At 37.2% G+C, this 22,892-nt stretch overlaps 2 protein-coding genes across 3 annotated transcripts; both read right to left on the bottom strand.

Moving 5' to 3' along the window:
* Positions 1–354: 354 nt before the first annotated feature.
* LOC140960107 (uncharacterized) lies at positions 355–4,364 on the bottom strand. Of its 2 annotated transcripts, XM_073418241.1 has the most exons (9): positions 4,178–4,362; positions 3,960–4,081; positions 2,534–2,621; positions 2,261–2,320; positions 1,737–1,799; positions 1,393–1,596; positions 1,200–1,311; positions 880–1,097; positions 355–717 (listed from the first exon to the last, which is right to left on the bottom strand). In XM_073418241.1, the coding sequence occupies exons 2-9, from the start codon at positions 4,076–4,078 to the stop codon at positions 625–627; spliced, it is 957 nt and encodes a 318-aa protein (XP_073274342.1). In that variant the 5' UTR covers positions 4,079–4,081; positions 4,178–4,362; the 3' UTR covers positions 355–624. The 2 variants fall into 2 exon arrangements, with proteins under 2 accessions (XP_073274342.1, XP_073274343.1); XM_073418242.1 differs by lacking the exon at positions 2,261–2,320 and having other exon boundaries at positions 4,178–4,364.
* A 4,337-nt stretch (positions 4,365–8,701) lies between these two features.
* LOC140959021 (RGS1-HXK1-interacting protein 1) lies at positions 8,702–22,386 on the bottom strand. The gene is made up of 8 exons (XM_073416719.1): positions 22,130–22,386; positions 21,983–22,049; positions 21,612–21,689; positions 20,468–20,520; positions 20,168–20,304; positions 13,033–13,097; positions 9,096–9,154; positions 8,702–8,986 (listed from the first exon to the last, which is right to left on the bottom strand). Exons 1-8 carry the CDS (start codon positions 22,295–22,297, stop codon positions 8,897–8,899), a joined length of 717 nt encoding a protein of 238 aa, XP_073272820.1. The 5' UTR covers positions 22,298–22,386; the 3' UTR covers positions 8,702–8,896.
* Positions 22,387–22,892: the final 506 nt, after the last annotated feature.

Raw genomic sequence — 22,892 nt, 5'->3', positions numbered from 1 at the left:
TCATGCTATAAACCATAACTGATGTCGCTTAACCACAGTAGTTCTAATATAAATTTCAAACATAAAATCAACTAACATACTCAATGATATGACTAGTATAAAGATAATTACAGATTATTAAAGATCAAACTATGATATACAATAATACAGTGCGAGAGTCTGTGGGGAAGATGTGCAATACTACTAACAACATCCAAAAGAATTCTTGGATTAATTTCAATTTCTCTACTTTGTTCCGATCACACTCATATTGTGAAATCTTCTATGAAGATTTTATGATTTTCAGACTTTTCGCAAGGGATTGGTGCAATTAGCACATTATGGAAAACGAAAGACAGAAGTAATGAGGAGAAGTAATTCGGAAACCAACAGCAAAATAATCAGCACTTTGAGCATACTTTATCAGATGACTCAAATCATAAAACTCAGAGTGAAACTAAAATTATTAACCAACTTCCCAAATCATTTAATTATTTCCTGGAAAAAGGGATCACTGGCGCAAAAAGGAGCAACATAAATCATGACACGGATAATTATACAGACAAGGGTATATGAGTGCCCCGAATAGAAGCGCGTCTCCAAAATCACCACCGTACAACATGTATATCTTCCTCAAGCAGCTGATCAAGAATCCTGCGGAGTCTCAAACCTCGTCAGAGTATCAATTCCCATCATGCAGCAAAGCCCAGATATCAAAATTATGAGCAAAACAATTGCCTGAAACATTGTGCATAGCATGAATTCGAGAGTGTCATGAATATTGAAATGAAAAATAAGTTACCACAAGACTTAATTTGGCACAAGACTTGATTTGGCAAATGTTTACTTTCATTATCGACGACAAATTATAGACACTGGACGAATAGTCAACGGATTTACCACAAGAATCCCCTCCAAAAGAGATGACTTGATTTGGCAAACTCCATCACAGGCCAATGAGTTAGATGATTCACTTTCTAAGTTGGCTTCAGCAAGAAACCTTTCTAGACCCTGATGAGATGGAGGCTGAATTGATCTAAAGGGATCCGAGACATAAAGAACCGAGTATTTCGCACCAAATTGCTCCACGACATTGAGAAGTTTAGACAGAATGCTACCTGCATGTTAGTCAAATTACGAAGTCAAATTGCCAGCTCATGGAATAATAAGCTTGAGAAACACCAGTGTCTGGTTAGAAAATCTTTCAACGCCATTTATACTTTCAGAATGTCGTTGATCGGAATCTTGTGATGAATGAGAATGTCCATGACATAAGACAATCAGATTTGTGTGCCCATCTGAATTATTTCCCATCCTTGAGTGCACATAATCCTATCAATGAATTAGTTTAAATTAAAAGGACCATCTATAAGTAAACACAACAAAGATTATACTGTTGTTTCTAGTACTTACATGAACCGAGTGAATATCGTCTAGTTTATCAAAATTATCACTCTCCATTAAGCAAGATCCCATTATAGCAATATTGTTGGTTCCCATTTTATTCTGACAAGAATCAGCAAACACTTCCATCAGAGTATTCTCAACTGCCACTTTTTCCTCTGATGCAGCTACATAGGGGAATGCCAATGAGAAGTTGGAGTTTGAAAAGGAGTCCTAAAATGAAGAGACTGTAATTAACACCCTTCGTACCATGTGCTGCAGTAATCTTATCTCAAATCAAGGAAGCTACACATGGATGTAATCATGTAGGTTATAAAATGGGAAGTTATAAACAACCAGGCAAACTTGTTAACCTTGAGAAAGTCTACAAGTGCTGCATCTGCCATTCTGGGTCTGGAAATATCAACAGATTGTAGCTGCACATGGAAACAATAATTTGGATCACTGAAAGAAAATGTCAGATCAAAAATATGAAAATTGTTTACAAAGTTAAATATTTCTTGATTAATAAAGATACACGTCATTAATTTTGAATTTGTTTTCCCATGCATGTCAATTGCATAGATTTACATATGTGTCAAAGTAATGCCTCCAAGGCTCCAACTAAAATAGAACAGAAACTTGATATCCATTCAAAGTCATGTTCATCGATTCTAAAGAATTGTGCGAAAATATTTGTAGACCGCTCACGCAGTGCATTTAAGAAACCAGTCACCTACTGAAGTTAGGAATAAAATGTAAGTAATTATCATCTTGAATAAATATGGGAAAGTTTGTCGCCAAGGCAATTCCTCTTTATTCACATGCATATCATGGAAGAGAGAAAGGTTGCCAGCTTTTGCCTTGACAAAAGCATAGTGTAGAGAAATACTGCTACCTCTGTTCCAACAAAAAGAAAGGTAAATTTCTGAGACTCTTGAGCTTCCTCTCCAGAGCACTGGAGAAAATTTAATCAATATAAGATTTTACTTCGACTGAAATCAAAAGAATTAACGCCCTCGACTTCTGAGGGAACAAATGAATTATTGCTCACACTTTTGTGGGCCAAAAATATTTTGCACTCTCATTGGTCTATCTTTACAAAAAATGCTTTCATTCTGGGACAAGGACAAACTTCAATCAAAACATAAAGCACGGGCACAGAATATACCAGATAGTTCGACCACCTCCCTTCTGCCATCACAGATTTGGCTAAATCTCTTGGAGAAAGAGTCCTGTAGTCAACCATTTCTTTCATTCTGCCAGACAATCAGAAGCATATATGTGATGCTGTCTAAAAAATATAAATTACAGCATATAAATTTCAAACATAAACTATTACATAAACCAGAACAGTTTTTTAGAAAGTAGAATAAAGAGGGGAGGGGGAACACCGGGTATGAAGCAAGGAAAAACAAGTTTATTTGGTGAAAATGATGTAAACAAATAGGAAACAAATGCATGGATTCGATACATCTAGAACATGTAAGACAGGACAGTGGTGACTTCTTTGAGCTATATTCCTCTGCCTTACCCCATGTTCAAGAAGTAGAAAGCAAGAGTTGACACAAAAGTGAAAAACCAGCAAAGTAGAGAGAGAGAGTAGATACAAAAGAAGTCAGGAAGGTAAAACCAAAAGACAAGATATTGAGACTTTGTGAGAGAACCGGGAAGAAGAAGCAGCCCATTTTTCTGTTGAAATTTGTATTTGAGGTATTTGAGTCTGCATAGAAAAATTTGAAATAGGGCTATATTGAAGAGGGTAAAAAGAGCTCTTTGAGCCACAGATTTATCTATAGCCTATGTCACCTTCCCACAGGTACAAATTGCAAAAAGTAGATCAATGTTGCTGCCAATATGTCCAAGGTAAAATCTATCCATACGGAAATGAAGAAAGAAACTGAACAAAGGATATCATATTGGTATTAAAACCATTAAGCCTGTACTCTATGAGACATAAATAAAACCGCCAAATCGAGAATCGTAAGCTGAGAAGTGGACCACAAGTTATTCAGTTTCTCCAAAACAATAGGCAAATGGGAATTATTCAACCAACAGCATCATTACTATTTATTCATGTGAACCACATTGTGCTGCACAGACATAGGAATGATCAAGACATTCCAGCGGTAACTGGAAATTAGAGCATTCAGAGCTGAACCAAACAGGCTCAATTTGGCTCTCGTGACATTGCAGCGAACGAGGCAGATTTGCATGTCTGAGCATGTTATTCGAATCAAACATGGGTATCTTTCCGTAAAAGCATAATCTATATTCTGCCTCACCAGGTAACTCCACAGTACGCATAATCACAAGTCACCAAATATCCATGTCATTGCATACTGCAAGTCTCCAAGATTATGGGCCCTATCAGCATTCCAGTATTCAATTCACAAACGCTCTCTCAACCATCCATCGTTATTGTGCAGTAATTCCAGCAGGAATAATAACTCAAAAAACACACAACTGAATATATCACAAAATCTATATCTCAAATTATAGAAGATTTCCAATTTAGCAAGACACGTCAACGTAAAACAAACTCAAAACAAGAAATAAATAATACCAGAAATTATTAATACAAGGCGGAATCGTACCCATCTAAATGAGGGGACCACAGAAATGCGGGGACAGTTGATTGGAAAGCTATACCAAGAGGAAGTTGAGCGACTACAACAAGCAAAGCCGCCACTATTGCCACCGCAACTGTTTTCATCCTCTTCGGAATACCAAAAAGCAAATCAAATGAGTGGATCATACAAAAATGAGATAAATTTCAAACATAAATCTCTAGAAGAATTTTGCAGGTGATTACTGATGGGAATTCAAAAATTCGTTCGGCGACGCAGCCTGGATCAAGGTTCCTTTGGATGAAGGAATTCAATTGGCAAGATTCAGTTTATATTTCGAAGATATAAAGGAGTGGATTCTATCGTGACTTGTAGAGTAGAGAAACCGCAGATATTGAAACCGAGAACACGAGTTAATCGCACTTGTCCCTTCAACTTTGTCTGATATTTACTTTAACCTCTCACAAATACATTAAGTCTATGTTTGGTTGAAAGATAAAATAATGAAATAATTAAGAGATTAATGATAAATAAAATGATTGAAGTAGAAAATGATAAAATAATATTATTTTTGATATGATCATTAAGGATGTGATAATTTAGAATCTTTTGATTAATTAACTAAATTGCCTTTTCACTATTGCGACGGCAGGCGGGGGGCGGTATGGTGGCCGGACGGAGGCTGCGGCGGTCGTCGACGGCGGTGATGGTCGGCCGGCGGCGGCGGTCGGCCGTGGGGTGATCTGCTGGCGGCGGTCGGCAGCGGCAGTGATCGATCGGCGGCCGTCGGCGGGCGGCGGTAGTGGTCGGCGGCTGTCGGCTGGCGGCGATAGTCGGTCGGTGACGGCCAGCGGTGGTGGCTGGAAGTGGTGGTGAGTTTGAATGTAGAAGAATGGTAAAATTGAAAAAATAAGATGGATTAAGAGTTGGATTAATAATTCTAGGGGGAGGAGTGATTATTTTATCCTAGTTAATATAACCTAATCCTTTATAGGAGGGATTGACTTGGTTAAATAAAAATCTTACCAAACATGAGATTAGGTGGGTTTAAATTTTTAAAACCCAAATTTAAACCCACCTAATCCAACTTAGCAAATGCAGCGTAAAAGGTCGGGTTTGATTAGAATTTCATATGATCCGTCCTCGTTCTCATATTTACCGGATATTCAATTTATCTTCAGGAAGATTGAATATACATACTCTACTCAAATATCGTATTACCACCTATAATCGCATTTTTATCTAATTTGGATTATTTCGAGTACGCGGTGTATATTTACTAAATTATCGACAACAAGAAGAAAAAAATTAATTATAAAAATTAACAAATTAAACATTATATAAGAAATAACAAAAAATTAGAAACAGTTATCCGAACATCATTATATTACAAAAATAACATCAACTCTATATTAATAATTTTCTTAATTTCATCCCACTAATACCAGTTAACAAAAGCATATTAGAATTAACAGAATAGCCAAAAAGTCATATATATTTATTTAGAGTAAAAAATCATCTCCATACCCTCCTCTATTCGGGCCAAATATCGAGTTCTCCATCAAATTTGTTAGAAATTATCATCTCTAACTGCATATCTATATATACTATCTATTTATTTATGTTATTATTAATTACATACCCAAAAATGAGCATAACTGTTTTTAATCATTTTTTTAAAAAAATGCTAAAAATAATAAGTTCTCATAAAAAATAATGTGTCATAAAAAGAAATAATCATCAATATTATTATATTCACTTTACACATTAAATAATTGAAAACAAATAGCAAATAAACATGTAATTAAATGTTAAGTGCTTTTGATTTTTTTTTAAATTTAAATTTTAGTACGATGTCTTTTGAAAATATAAAATACATTTAAATTTATGCATTAATTATATCATTTTATTTAATTTTTGTTATTATTTTGGGTTTGTGATACTTTTATATATTTAGTTGGGCATACTATCTAAACTATTAAATAAAATATTATTTTTTATATTATATTACATTTTTAATTTTTTAGTGCAAAATGTCGTGGTAATTTTTGGTATATTGATAGTCCATAAATTCATATTATTATTATTATTATTATTATTATTATTATTATTATTGTTATGTATCTTAAATAGAATTTTAGTATACATTTTTTTAACATATTAATTTAAATTTTTAATCAAAATTAATTCATCTAATAAATGACGTAATTTTGATTTTTAAAAAAATATTTATTTGTTATTTAAAATTTTTATATAGAAAATAATATATGATTCTCTACATAGTTTTTTTTATATTCTTTTTATTAATCACATGTCCACTAATTCAATATATCGAATGCAACAATAAATAAGTCAATTTAACGCTAGAATATTGTTATCATCTTTTGATTATTATTTCAAATAGTATAAATATTTTTGGTATAATAATTTTTTAGAATAATATTTAAAATTTAAATATATTCATTACGTTATATCAATAATTTTACGTAATTATTTAAACACAACTTACAAAGTTAATCACGTAAAATAACACCACGTACATCACACTCTTGAGAAACTAATCTTATTAATGCATATGATGGCGTGAATAGAATAGCTTTTGAAATAGCTATGACGGGTATCCGAATTTATAGAATAAGTGAGTTTTTGATCAATGATCATGAGTTTGATTTTTCCTACCAACATCTTCTCAGACGAGCTTATTGCACAGAGTTTGCACATTGTGGTTGACCATACTAACTTGATTTTGCAGACTACAAAGTTTGCTCGGTGATTTACTCAATGCGCACCGAAGAGTAACAGCTACAGATCGCCGTGTCATAAGAAATAATAAATAAATAAACAAATTAGTGATAGATGTTATGACATTTATCAGTTAAATAAACAACACTGAATAATTTATCATCACAAAGTTTTACCATAATTTTTTGTCGAAAAGTAGAAGGCTGTTGTTCTTTGCGTGCTTAGAAGTGTCAAATTACAAAACATTTACCATACATACTCCTAGTGACAGCCTAGCGCCAAAGAGGACCTACGCCAGTTACAGGTCCTCGAGAATCTCTTTATTGTCCCATATTCATTTTTTAGGTCACTGTTCTTCATATGTGATAGATCTATCCCGTGGCAACAAAATATTCTGTGAGTCATATATAGATAACAAGATTCCTAACGCAACGTTTGGTAGATATGATGGGATTAATAATATGTAGACAATATAATGGATTATAAAGCGATATCGCATGAGATATAATAGCTTGCATAAAAAAGATTTTTGTTTGCTATCATTGTTAACCTCCTGATTGATTGAGATGGTAAAATATACTTTCTCGTTTTACCCCTGGTGACTATATTATTTACAAATTACCTGGATATACACAACACATCTCTCTCGCAGATCTAAAAGCCCAGATCTATGGATTATACAATCGCTCTACCTCGATGGTTTAAATTTCTTCCGTCTCAAATCTGAAGCGAATCCCCCTGATATTTGTGGCAAACGATCCGGTAATCTCATAATTTCTATTAAATTCGTATTTTGGCAACTGTTTTTCTTTTATACCTCTATTATTCGTTTTCTCGAATTCACGTCGTTACCAATGGGTTTTGGGGTGATCTCCTTCTCATTGTTAATGAAAAAAATTATTTTGCAGGTTTGTGGCTGATTTTACCAAATAGACAACCCTTCCACTGATTTCAATAGGGCTGAGAAAATAAATTATTTCAGATGAAGCTGAAAGAAAAAATCACATTCACGACAAACATGGTGAGAAGATGAAGTTTGTAACAATTTCTTTAAAATATGAAAATTATTTGTTTAGAACTTAGATTCACGACAATCTAACAATACTTTTGTTTACCAAAATGCATTTCAACAATCACTCACCTTGTAGAATCTGTCATTAAGCCCATCCGAGAAACCCATAGCGGCGGCCTCTGATACAACGACTGAAGAATTATTGTTATTCGTAGCTTATATCTCAATTAGGGCAAATGGCAGTTTTGGAAAACTAAGGCGTTGGCTTGGGCACTGTACAAAGTGGGACTCCTAATATCTCGCCGAAAGTGGGATCTATGTCGGGCATTTTCACAATTGAACAGTGTCCAAATCACGGGAATTGGGTTATCCCTGATGCACTTATCATCGAGTCAAACAATTGATTGGTAGTCCTATCCTAGGCTAATCCTATCTACCAAACGTTGCGAGGGTATTGAATTCGAGTTCTTATTCTTTATTGGGACCCTGGATGTCACTGAGCTTCTGTTTCATTTTTTTTTTTGGTTGAAGAGCTTCGTTTTTTCATGATCCACAAAGAACTCAAAAAGTTTGGTTCAAACTAAATATTTGGATACTTCTCTTTGCCAAGAATAAATTCCAGATGGCCGGATCTCTCTCATCCATTATCGAGGAACTCTTCCACATATCTCCATTACGATAGCGCAAATCAGCCCACCAGTGAATGAAACAATGACTCTAGGAGCAGTGGCACATAGAAACAAAGATACATACAAAATCCATTCATAATTGGCCTTTCCCGAGGAATGTTATTGTATCAATTTAGACCGGTACCAACAGGTTTCGGGTGGGTGTTCGAGGGATACAGGACAAATTGGGATCTCCACCGGATTAGCCTGGTTACAACTTACAAGCCTACTGGATGGAGGTCAATCCGATTCGGTTCCTAAGGATAAAGGACTGGGTTAAAACTGCAAAATTAACTATTGTTCCTCAGATCAATTAACCACAAGAATGAGTAACGAGAGAGAAAGCATAGATAGAATATGGCCAGCCAGGCTTTAAATTAAACATAATATGTGTTTCAATAGTTGACATTCGATCCATTCAAATGCATATGATGAACATTCCTTGTATTATCACCTTTTGAATAAACAAGAGGGTGTCAATTATAGTCCAACCAAATAAAACTTGAGCATCTCCTCTTATCAGAGAAACAGGGTCAAATTCGTTACACAGGAATACCTAATTCAGAGATTTTAATGATTCTTTTATCCATCCCCGTCCTTTGCTGCCGTAGAAGTGATGCCATAGAAGCCACCTGATTAAACATAAGATATTAACAGAAGAAACTGCATCTATAGTACAGCAGACACTACATAATTGATTGAGAAACATGTGGCAATAATATTAGGATGTAAGGGACTTACATCTGCCCGGAGCTTCAAAGCCTCTCTACCAGGAATCTCTCGCAGAAGATCCATCAGATCTAAATTAAAGAAAAAAATATCAACAAGAACAAGGTGACAAATTGATACGACCCAAAAATGATTTAGCAAAGAAATAACTAAGGAGACAAGTAAATAAAAAGGGAATCAACGTAATAGAGTTTAATGAGTATGATATGCTATAATTTGCCCAGAGTTGGTACTGTACAAGGAATTTCACTTCCTTCAATGCCCTAGCAAAAGCTAGTTAAACAAGAGAGAACAAAATAATCGACAACCCCAACTCTAACCAACTCCTTTCTTTTTATAATCCCTTTTCCCCTTTCCCTAAGCTACTACTTCTAAAATTCTCTTCATTACTGGCCGCTGATTTTCGCCCAATACATTTAGGTCCCTAACAATGTCGCCCTCTTGAAAACAAGCCTTGTCCTCGAGGCTGGGATTAATAAGTCGGTTGAGTTCAAATTGATTATCCTTCCTGCCACAGAGTGAAGCCCCATGTCGTGCTGCTATTCCATTCATCCCACGAAAATCCAAACTCAATCCGAAAATCATAATTGATTGGAAAATCCAATGCAAACCAAGTGTGGCTGGAAGTATAACCCCACATACCAGCTGGTCTACCTCTGATTCAACCGTATCGTGTGTAAAATTGTCTTCAAAATAGTCATCGATGAAGCTCACCAAAATCCAGAAGTCCTTTTCCCCATACAGGAGTTCAATTCTTGATGGAGCCACAATCTGGATTCTAATAACCAAGTCAAAGGTTTTGTTTTTGCTTTTTATTATGTCAAAACATTCAGCCCTACCAATCAGTGTCCTGACTAAAGGAGGTTCAATTTTCCAGGCATGATGATAGACTCTGGTAGCCTTGCTCACATCAGTTTTCCACCTCCATTTGATCCACCAGGATGCATGTAGATACCAGCACTCCAGCCTAGTTGGCTCAATCTGATGACCAAGAAAAACTAAAACTCCATGTCGAACCTCCATTCCAAAACAATAACCAGATTTTTTTGCTTTACAATGGAAGCCACAAAGGATGTTATGCCATTTTCTAGCCTTACTAAGTGTGATTTGGCCAAGGGCTCCCTCAACTCTCCAATTATCAACTCTAGGCCCGATAGCCCATGCCCTGCCCATCAGCTCTAACCCATCTTGATGCTTCCCAACATTCATCCCTCCACAATGAAGCCCTAACTTCTGCTCCTTCATTACTGAAACATTAAACTCATCCACCCTCTCTCCTTGTAACGATGCAACATCCCATCCACATGGTCTAACTGGACTACACGCCTGTAGTCCATCAATTTGTTCGTAATGTAAGAACGCCGTTTTCCATTGGATAGCGCAGAGGCTGTATGCCTATAATCATCATCTCCTTTGCTGCCAACGATTAAACTCCAGGCTCCAAAAATTGCAGTTGGGCCATGGGCCAATTCTTCTCTCCAATAGTTAATTATGAGACGTACAGAATAATAGCCCATAATTTGAATTTCAGTCCCAACCCATTCTTGTGCCAACCCACTCTCCTTCTCAATCAGCCTTGTAAGTATCGACTTATTCATCGGTGAATCCAGGAGCTCACCCCACACCTCCTTTTCCTGCAGCTCTTCCACTACCTCCTCCTGTATCAACATCGAGACAAAACCATCTAGATTCACCACCTTCCTACCACTGTATCTTCCGATTAATTTTAGGACTCCACTATCTAGGTATTCCCCTCTTATTTCTCGCATCGTCTTTTGGATAGAACATATCACATGGAATTTTGGATTATCCTCAGAAATAGTCTCAGGAACTCGTGTGTTATCCTCCTTTTTAACTAAAGAGAACGCCATGGATTTTCTATGCACACTCTGCTTCATTTCCTCCCAATAACATTTATCCCAAACTAGGAACGCTGATTCCATGGTTCGATTAACCGTGTCCCACAGTCAAGCCCCTTGCTCAAACTCTCTTCTTCTACAAAATTTACTTTTACTTTGTTTATGGACGGGTTACTTTTTCTACTCTGAATAATCTTTTCGACCAATTTTTTGGCTACCGTAAATGACTCTTCATTCCCTTTGAATATAGCCAAAATAGGATTGAGTATATTTGCGGATAAATCTTCACCTTCTTCTAGCATAAGAGTCATCACTCTCTAGGAGCTCATAAATGATTTTTGAGTGACCAGTTCTTATAGCTCTCAGAAAATGCTGAAACATCTCAGTAATAATCTGATTGCATTCTAAATCCAACATGAGGACACAAGATCTGACCTGAACCAGTTTCAAGAATAGAGATCCTCTTCTGATCAGATCTGCTACATAAATCTGACAATCCCTCAAAAGATGAAACAATTAATTGGAACACCTCCTTCAGTTCTTCGACGTCATATGGAGCTTCTGGGGCTGTTATTGTAACGATCTCACCAATGCACACAGCTACTCCTACTTTTACATTATCATTAGAATGCTTCAAAAACTTTTCTGCTATCAATGTATTAATCAGCGGTGAAAGAGCACTTCGCATGGAATTGACTTGAGATTGTTCCACCTTCGACAGAAATTTCTCAATTCGATCGAGAAGAGATAGTAGTTCATTAAGAGAATACAAAGGCTGAGAAACAATTTTCCCAGCAGCTGTGAGATGGTCTTCAAGATTCATATTTCTTCAATTTGTGTGGAGGCCTTTTCTCGTTCCTCGACTCAGATCCGGCAAGTGGGACAAATTGTCACGACCCCAAAATGATTTAGCAAAGAAATAACTAAGAGACAAGTAAATAAAAAGGGAATCAACATAATAGAGTTTAATATGTATGATATGCTATAATTTTCCCAGCATTGGCTCTGTACGAGGAATTTTACTTCCTTCAATTCCCTAGCAAAGCTAGTCCTTAGCAAAAGTTAGTTAAACAAGAGAAAACAACATAATCGACAACCCCAACTCTAACCCCTTGAATTTTTGGGCTATCTTTCAAGTGTGAAAATGAATCTTTCCGTGGTTCGGCACTCCTTTCTTTTTATAATCCCTTTCCCCGTTCCCAAGCTAATACTTATAAAATCATCTTCATTACTAGCTGCAGATTATGGCTCATATCATTTTGGCCCAATACATTTAGGTCTGTAACACAAATGAAACTGCATGATATCCATAAAAAACTTGATTCATGTTACTCATTTGCATCATTCAAAAGAAAGTGAAATAACCTGGCCAGAGTTTGTGGAGAAAAATAAATCATAAAGAAAGTTGTCATTCTCCGAGTACTAACCCCTAGTTTTCAACAAACCACCAGCAATAAAATCACTCAGTAGCACTCACTTGCTTCATTGTGAATAAAATGCATGAAGCTATAATTTGATGGGGTCCCATCTCATACATACAGATAGCTACAAAATTCTGAAGCTATCAGTAAACATCCAACTCATCAAGGCTCATTCAAATTCCTAATATCAAGCAAATGTTGCTTATACAAATCATTCTTAGGGAAAAAAACTAACCAATTCAGCACATGTCCTAGCTTGCTTAAGGATTCAGGTACAAGCAAATAACTGATGTTTTTCATATTATTTACGTCATTCAGAACTTAACTTCAATCTAATTTTTAAATCTGTGTTCATAATGAGCTCAAGAGGAGCTTCACCAACTATGACATTTCAAGTTCAGAGCTTCAGAAAAAATAAAATAGAAATATACAGCTTTTCACTCCTTATATGAAATATTCATCTATCTCAGAAGTTCTTGACAATTGCAAATGTGTAACTGAAACTACTAAGCTGGTAATAGTAATAGAGCTGATCTTGTCTCCTTGACTAATATAAAAATCGGCAAGGCAAGACAAGTCAAAGCGAGAATAAGGAAATGCAAAGAAGTTTGTCGTAAGTGTCGTGTTTGTCACCTTTAATAAGATCAAAAGAAAAAGGGTGTAACATACCGGCAGCTTTAGCTTCTGTTTTATAAACTGATCTTGCAAGATTTTGAATCTGATTTCCCGTATTCCTACACATTGATTCACAGATTAGCTCCATAGAACAAAAGATGTAATGACCCGAATCCTTATTTGAAATGAAGTATAAATTAAGAGATGATTAAAGAGTTGTTACTTAAGCATTATTAAGGAATTGATAATTCGAGATCAAGCTGTTGGGATCCACCGGATTTTAAATAGATAATCCGATCTACTTCAGATTACATTATCCCGAGAAATCCAATTAAACAAATGAGATTTTGACACGTGGCAGATAAGATTGATTCGGATTTTCTGAATTAGTCCGGATGCAGCCTATAAATGGAAGCTGATTTCTTTTGTTTCCTACATCGCTTCCTTCAGAGAGAGTTCTAGCCATATACCTTAGGTTTTTTAGCCAGTTAAGTTTCGGAGCTAATGTCGACTCGAGAGAGGGTCGGTGAACTAGGATCGAGACATCGTCAGCGAGCTGACGACGGATGCAGGTATAATCCTAAAACCTTTAGGAAGAACTTTGAAGCATATTGGTAATTCAGGATCTGATTTGATAGTAATTTCATATTGTTGGTATTGTCTAGGTTCAGAGCTTTCTGACAGATTGTTTTAGTTAGGTACGTGAAATACTGACTGAGATATCCAAGCGTAGTATACACACTTATATGCTGCACATTTATCTGTCGCATGATACATGTTTTACTGCTTTGGCATTTGTCTAGGTTCAGAGCTTTCTGACAGATTGTTTTAGTTAGGTACGTGAAATACTGACTGAGATATCCAAGCGTAGTATACACACTTATATGCTGCATATTTATCTGTCGCATGATACATGTTTTACTGCTTTGGCATATTACGCATTACATATCATGTTGAGCCTGATATCTTTTGAGATATACCTTGTTTGTTGGGGTCACTAAGCCCTATTTTGTATTGTGAACGATGGGGCATCGAGAGCTACAGTGTCCGACGGGACCCGCGAGCTCTGATGACCTGGACATTGTAGGTCCATGTTTTGATTATGAGTGTGAGAGTCATAACATGCCTAGGGCAGATCAGAGACTACACACTCAGGTGCCTTTAGACTGAGCATGAGATTATTGACTTGATCCTTAACATCCGAGCATATTGCATTTCACATGCATCATATCAGTTTGTATACTCGTACATTCTCGTATTGGGCGATTGTCGCTCACGTCCTTGTTGGTTTCCTTTCAGATGTCAAGAGATGGAAGCAGTCACAGAAGTGTGGGAATGGCCGTTATGACAACGATGAGGCTGGTCGAGAACATCGTCGTAGAGATCGTGACGGAAGGCGTCACCGAGATCATGATCAAAGGAGACGTAGGAACATTATGGATTTCATGAAGAGTGGACCTCCACCGTTGACAGGAGATGAGAATGCTGATGTTGCTGAAGCTTGGGTCGATATCATGGAGCAGTGTTTTCGAGTGTTGCACTATGACGAGAATGAGAAGATGGAGGTAGCCGATTTCATGATCCAAGGAAAAGCTCGGAAATGGTGGAAGCCTGTTTCTGCCATTCTAGTTCAGCAGCATGGGTGGATTCGTTGGGAACATTTCCGTCAGGCTTTCATCAATCATCACTTTCCGTCAGCTCTTCGTCAGGCGAAGGAGATGGAACTGTTGACCATTAAGCAAGGAGATTCGGGCATTGAGGATTACCAAAAGCGTTTTACGGATCTGTTGCCATACACTCCTCACATCAGTGAAAATTCTGCAGCAAAATATTCTCACTTTTTGAATGGTTTGAACCAGGAGATTTTTGATCGGGTTTCTGTCTGTGACGATCCTACTTCATACGAAGGATTAGTGAATCGTTGTCGTAAAGCCGAGATCTGTATTGCTAGGAGGAAGGCTATGCAAGCTAGCAAAAGTTCTAGTTCGTTGGGACCGAGGGTCAGTCTTTCAAGAAGTCTGTATCTTTTTCTTCTTCCGGTTCTGGAGAGGTACACAGCTTTGGTAGGAAAAAGCTGCAATGTGGCCACTGCGGAGGCAATCATCAGACGGAGAATTGTCGAAGAGTAACAGGTGTTTGTTTCAATTGTGGTGGTTTTGGTCACATGAAGAGGGATTGCCCTAATTTGGATAATCAGAGTGGATGCGGAAGTTCTATGGCATGGTCTTACAGTGGAAAACAGTTTGAGGCCACTGTGCAACAGAAAGGTTTTCCTGCTCAAGGTTCTCGTCGTGGTGGAATATCACAAGGATCTCATCAACGCCCACGAGTTCAAGGGCAAGTGTTTTCCCTAAACCAAGAACAAGCTGAGGAGCAAAACGAGAGAGTCATTGCAGGTAATTTTCTTTTATGTGGTATTCCTGCATATGCATTAATTGACACTGGGGCATCGCATTCATTCATAGCATCAATGTTTGTTAAGAAGCATAAACCACCTTACGTGTCATTAGATGTTTTGATGTCGGTGTCTACACCGATGGGACAAGAGGTTTTAGCTAAGCGACTTGTAATAGACTGCTTGTTAAAGTTTGAGGGAAAATACTTGTCTGTCAATTTGATGATATTGGCTATGGAAGATTTCGATTGTATTATGGGAATCGACCTATTGACTAAGTATAGAGCGACCGTAGATTGTTATCAATGTCTCGTTCAGTTTCGTCCAGAAGGAGACGAGAATTGGTTCTTCTTTGGTGAGAGAGCTCGACCTCCAATGCTAATAGTGTCTGCTGTAAAGGCACAACGGGCTTTAGCAAAAGGAGATGAAGGATACCTCATTTATGTTGTTGACATATCGAAGGATGTAATCGACGTGAAGAACATTCCAGTGGTCGATGAATTTCCTGATGTTTTCCCCGATGAAATTCCTGGATTTCCTCCGAAGAGGGAAGTGGAAGCGGAGATTGAGTTGGTACCAGGAACCGCACCTATCTCCAGAACGCCTTATAGATTGGCACCAACGGAGATGAAAGATTTGAAACAACAATTACAAGATCTTCTTGACAAGGGGTACATTAGACCCAGTGTATCTCCTTGGGGAGCACCAGTGTTGTTCGTTAAAAAAAAAGATGGGTCTATGCGAAAGATGGGTCTATGCGACTTTGCATAGATTATCGACAGTTGAACTGAGTAACAGTCAAAAATAAATATCTGTTACCACGGATCGATGATTTGTTTGATCAATTGCAAGGGACTTCAGTGTACTCGAAGATCGATTTACGGTCTGGATATCAACTTCGAGTTCATCAACGTGATATCCTTAAGACTGCATTTCGAACAAGGTATCGGCATTACGAGTTTCTAGTGATGCCGTTTAGTTTGACGAATGCTCCAGTAGTATTTATGGATTTGATGAACCGAGTATTCCAAGAGTATCTTGACAAGTTTGTCATTGTCTTTACTGATGACATACAGGTATACTCTCGCAGCCTTAAAGAGCATGCACAACATTTAAGGATTGTGTTGCTAACCTTAAGGAATCACAACTGTATGCTAAGTTGAACAAGTGCGAGTTTTGGCTCGACAGAGTAGTCTTCTTGGGACATGTTATATCCAAAGATGGGATATCATTGGATCCTAGCAAGATCAAAGCAGTGTTGAGTTAGGCACGACCGGAATCAGCTCAAGAGATAAGAAGTTTTCTAGGTTTGGCAGGTTATTACCGGAGATTTTCTCAAATTGCAAAACCATTGACACAGCTGACGTGTAAGAATGTGGAGTTCGAATGGACACATGATTGTGCAAATAGTTTCAATGAACTGTGTCAACATTTGACAAGTGCACCAGTTTTAGCTCTGCCATCTGGATCAGGAGGGCACATTGTGTACACTGATACATCACTTCAAGGACTTGGGTGTGTTTTAACTCAGAATGCTCATGTGATTGATATGCATCCAGACAGTTGAAGAAGCATGAAGAGAATTAACCAGTTCATGATCTGGAATTAGCAGCGATTGTGTTTACTTTGAAGATCTGGTGACATTATCTCTATGGAGAGAGATTTGAGATTTTTGCAGATAACAAGAGTTTGAAGTATATCTTCACTCAAGCAGAGTTGAATATGCGCCAAAGAAGATGGATGGATTTGTTACAGGATTATGATTGCGAAATCAACTCAGATGCTCTTAGTCGCAAGGTGAGATTATCTGCACTTTAGACAAGTTTCATATCAAGTGTAATCCAAGATTGTTGTTCTATAGGATTTCACTTCCGTCATAAGAAAGGAATGGAACACATTCGAGTGACGAGCATTTTATCTGAACCGACGTTGTATGCCAAAATCAGAGAATCTCAGTTTTCTGACCTGAAGGTGAAAAAGTTAGCAAGGTTAGCTAACGGAGACAACACATCTGGCTTTGCGTTCCAAACAGATGGAACCTTCTATTTGTCGGGAAGAATCGTAGTTCCAGAAGATTCTAAATTAAGAGACGAGATTTTATCTCAAGCCCATAATAGTAAGTTGAGTATCTACCCTGGAAGCATGAAAATGGATAAGGATTTGAAGACCAGGTTTTGGTGGAAAGGTATGAAGAAAAGTGTTTACCAGTATGTAGCCAAGTGTTTGGTTTGTCAGTAAGTGAAAATTGAACATCGACGACCAGGAGGATTACTTCAGAATCTTCCTATCCCTGAGTGGAAATGAGAGCATGTGAGGATGGATTTTGTCACCCGCTTGCCGTTGTCTTCTAAGAATTGTGATGCCATTTGGGTGGTTGTGGACCGACTGACTAAGTCAACACATTTCATTCCGTATAGTCGGGAATATAGTTTCGATCGCATGGCAAGACTATACATCCAAGAAATTCTTAAATATCATGGTGTGCCAACAAGTATAGTCAGTGACAGAGATCCACGTTTTACCTCAAGGTTCTGGGGAAGTTGAACGATATTGAGTCTTAGTACTACCTATCATCCAGAGACCGATGGTCAGTCTGAAAAGACTATTCAGACACTCGAGGACATGTTGCGTGCTTGTGATTTGGATTTTGGACCAGCATGGCATGATCATCTGCCGCTTGTGGAGTTTGCATATAACAATAACTACCACAGCAGCATTGGTATGGCTCCGTTCGAAGCATTATATGGTAGACGTTATCGTACTCCATTGTTTTGGGATGAAGTAGGAGAACGACAAGTACAAGGACCTGAATTAGTGCAACAAGCGATTGACCAAGTGGAATTGATTAAGAAGAGAATTAAAACTGCACAAGATCGTCAATCGAGTTACGGGAATACCAAGCGTAGACCTCTACAGTTTCAGTCAGGGGAAAAGGTGTTCCTTAAAGTTTCACCATTCCGCAGGGTGATGAGATTTGGACTCAAAGGAAAATTAGCCCCAAGATTCATCGGACCTTTTGAGATATTGGAATGTGTTGGAAATTTGGCATATCGATTGGCTTTGCCGCCGTATCTATCCAGCATTCATAATGTCTTACATGTATCGTTGCTACTGTAGCAGATGAATCGCACGTTCTTGGTCCGACAGATGTTCAACTTGAAGAAGACTTGACTTATGTCGAGCAGCCGTTTTTAATCCTGGGTAGGAAAGAGAAAAAGCTCAGAAACAAGACCATTCCACTTGTTCTAGTGCAATGACAACGCCGAGGTACTGCAAAAGCGACTTGGGAATTAGATAGTCGTATGTGTTCAGAGCATCCACATTTGTTTTAAATTGTATCTTTGTAATCATGAGTTGTATTTTATTCAGTTGTATTGTACTTCAGTTCTGATTTCGAGGACGAAATCTTTGTAAGGAGAGGAGGATGTAATGACCTGAATCCTTATTTTCAATGAAGTATAAATTAAAAGATGATTAAAGAGTTGTTAATTAAGCATTATTAAAGAATTGATAATTCGAAATCAAGCTGTTGGGATCCACTGGATTTTAAATGGATAACTCGATCTATTTCAGATTACATTATCCCGAGAAATCAAAAAAGACAAATGAGATTCTGACACGTGGCAGATAAGATTGATTCGGATTTTCTGAATTAGTCCGGATGCAGCCTATAAATGGAAGTTGATTTCTTTTGTTTCCTACACCGCTTCCATCAAAGAGAGTTCTAGCCATATACCTTAGGTTTTATAGCCAGTTTCTAGGGCACTTTGATGTCGGGAAGTTTCGGAGCTAGTGTCGACTCGAGGGAGGGTCGGTGAACTGGGATCGAGACATCATCAGCGGGCTGACGACAGACGCAGGTATAATCCTACAGCCTTTAGGAAGAACTTTGAAGCATGTTTGGTAATTCAGGATCTGATTTGATAGTGATTTCATATTGTTGGTATTGTATAGGTTCAGAGCTTTCTGTCAGATTGTTTTAGTGAGAAACGTGATGTACTGACTGAGATATCCAAGCGTAGTATACACTTATATGCTGCATATTTATCTGTTGCATGATCTATGTTTTACTGCTTTGGCATATTATATATGACATATCATGTTGAGCCTGATATCTTTTGAGATATACCTCATTTGTTGGGGCCGCTCAGCCCTATTCTGCATTGTGGACGATGAGTCATCAAGAGCTATAGTGTCTGACGAGACCCGTGGGCTCTGATGACCTGGACATTGTAGGTCAACGTCTTGATGACGAGCGTGGGAGACAAAACATGACTAGGGCATATCAGACACTACATACTCATGCGCCTCTAGATTGAGCATGAGATTCTTGACTTGATCCTTGATATCCGAGCATATTGCATTTCGCATGCATCATATCAGTTTGTATACTCGTACATTCTCGTATTGGGCGATTGTCGTTAACGTCCTTGTTTTCATCTTGGGCACCCCATTCCACGGGACAGGTTTTAGGTTGGACGGTTCGGACGACCAGGGTAGTGGCTAGAGCAGTTGGGTTTTTGGTGGTGATGCAGTGGAGGTTTTATGTGGTTTATCGTTTCTCGTTCAAAATTATGTTTTCGATATGGTTGTATTAATGTTTAAGACTGCTGATATTTGTTCTATTTTCTTTTGGGTTGTAAGATAATTAAGTTAAATGGTTTCCGCTGTTTAATTATTGTTATTAAGTTTTAATGTTGCATGCTTATTAGTATGTTTAGTAGTGGCTCGGGTAAGGGCGCTACAATAGATATTAAACAAATATGCATCAAAGTGCTTCAAATAATGTTCTACATGAGGTTAAAATGGCCACGATTCATGTCTTTTTCTGCCAGCAATGATCTTTCGAGCAGTTTCTTGCTCTCCTTCTTCAATAAGTCAACAGAAAGGCTCAACTCTTTGACATTCTTTTCAGCCCTGACAAATTGTGCCTGCAAACAGCTCTCATTATAGGTGTGTTAAATTTCTAAGATACTCACAGGGAAGTTCTACAACTAAGCAGAATATATTGAAACGACAGATGTGCACAGCTGTGATAGAATTTATTTCCTCCATTCATAATATGAAAAACCATATGGTCGTGAAATTCAATACCTCTTCACTCTGAAGTCGACCCAACGTGTTGCGAAACAAAAACCTTCTAGGCCCTGCCAACCACAAGCATTATAAAGAAAGAAAGAAAGAAAAAGCCGCAAATCTTATTAAAAATATTTTTGGCTCCCTAATGCTAATCCATGACTAGAGCTATGTACCTTAATAATTTTGCATGTTGTTTTGAAGGACTTAGCCAGTTCATCCATAATATCAAGAAATTCCATCATTACCAGCAATCTTTTGTTTTAGGTATTTCATAATTTCTCAATCATATCTAGACTTGTTTCTTCTTCTGTCTATATTTTTTGTGTTTTCTATATCTTGTGGGATGTGACGTCAGGAAGGATGGATTTTTGCATGCCCAACAAGATATCAACGTCACGCGTCCAATTAACAGTTTGAAAATATCACTAACTTAAATAAGACAATGTAAACGAGAAAGATCAGTCTCAAACCTTCACAACACTGGGGCAGGAGGTTTGAGCAAGGATTCAGTTACATAGTGGTGGAAAAAAATTATTTTTTTATAGATGTCAATAAGATAATGAAAGTTGAGGATCAAAATTGAGTAATAGTACCAGAGGTTCTACATGAAGTTTATTTGTTAAAAAAATTTACCACTCATGAGCACAGAAATCAAAATACATTTCATGAATCATAAAGACCAAAAAGGAAAAAGAAAAAGCATAGAGTAATATATGTGACAGATTAAGACTAAACCTCTTATCAAATTCAGAATTCGCAGAAACTTCTTCATATTACTCACTCATAAGATTTCAGAGTAACGTAAGAACAAGTTCCTCGTTTCCAATATGGTGATCACTTGTGGTCACTGGTGTTTAAACCATCACAAAACACAGAGCAAGGGGTAGGGTTTGTGCCCTAATTTCACCCATCCGGGGAAATGAATAAATTGTGGATGTTCATATATTGGACATAAAAGTGTACCAGTAATGTTACATTTGTTTTACTATGTTTCAAACATCTCAATGTAATTGCAATACACATTATACATAAGGATTATGCAAAAACTTTCATTTGTTTTGTTATTATTCACAGTGATTTCCTACTTTGATTTGTACGTGCCTATTTGAAAGCTTGTGAAGGAAGCTAGGAGTTATAGCAGTTGGTTAAAAAGACATACCACTCATGAGAAGGAGAAAAGCAGTAACAGCAACTCCACCTGCCAACACAGGGTGTTCATTTAAGCTCACCAATTCATCTGCATAGAAGCGGGTAGACCATAAGCAAATTGACAGAACATAACTTTTTTAAAAGAAGTATAATATTCTCGAAGTTAACAAATGAGTAAGCCCAATAGCACAAATCCATCAAATGTTGGCATGAAAATAACATTTTCAATTCAGCTGACGAACCTCAAGGATGTGGATCGAGTAATATTAGGAAACCAGAAAGTTAGGCGACTAAGAAACTATGAATTACTCAATTCCGAAACGCGCTCAGACGGTTGAAGTATGAAAATGGAATTTTGTAATATAATGAATATAAATAGACCTTTAACTTTGTGGAAGAAAGCCTCTTCATATGATCTGTACCAGTTTCCAACTTGGGGTAAAAGATCCTGCACAAATCCTCTTCGTAAAGACTGGAAAATCGAATATTGAAAACAAACAAGTAGCGAATGCAAGTCCGCATGGTTACCTTGAGCGTGCGGAGGTGCGTGGAGGAGGATTGCTGAATTGAGCGAGCGGATTGAATGGCGGAGTGTGCAGACTCTTGGACGGTGCGGGGCAGCTCCGAAGATATGTAATTCTGCCATGACGGCGGTGGAGGTGACGATGAATCCGCCGGAGGGGCTTCTTCTGCCATCTTATGCCACAATTCCGGGCTCCAGTATTTTTATGAAGCGAACTTTATTTGGATTTCGAGTAATTATTTTTAAAATAATTTTTCACTCACATTATTATAAGATTTGTTTTGGAAAAATTTGGCAAAAACCCAATTTGATATATGTATGATATTTAACAAAATTTCAATTCCAATTGTTTTTTTTTTTTTGGACGCTCTCAAATTAATCATTAATATTTTAAAAAAAAATTCTCAATTTGTCATTCAAACATAAATATTTTTAAAATATCTAAAATAACCTTTGATTTAATTATTATTAAAAATACCTTAGAAAATACAATGAAAATGGTATGAAAGCCTAGTTTTTTATTGTATACATTTAAAATTATTGTTATTATATAACTTATTTTGTTGAGTAGCAGATTTTTTTCAAATTATGGATCTGAATATATATCCGAGATTTATTTTTTTCAACTTTATTTCAATATTTTGAATATTTGAAACAAGGAGATCTAATCAAGGTTCAACGTCAAAAACAATTAGAAAACAAATCAGATTTCAAAGGTAAAATATGATTCAAAATACTAGATTCCAAGAAATTGTATCATATTCCTTT

This window comes from Primulina huaijiensis, chromosome 15 (assembly GCF_012295235.1).
Source record: "Primulina huaijiensis isolate GDHJ02 chromosome 15, ASM1229523v2, whole genome shotgun sequence".
NCBI classification, from domain to species: Eukaryota; Viridiplantae; Streptophyta; class Magnoliopsida; order Lamiales; family Gesneriaceae; genus Primulina; species Primulina huaijiensis.
Note: the sequence above shows the minus strand (reverse complement) of the source record. Positions and strands in the feature narration are given on the sequence as shown.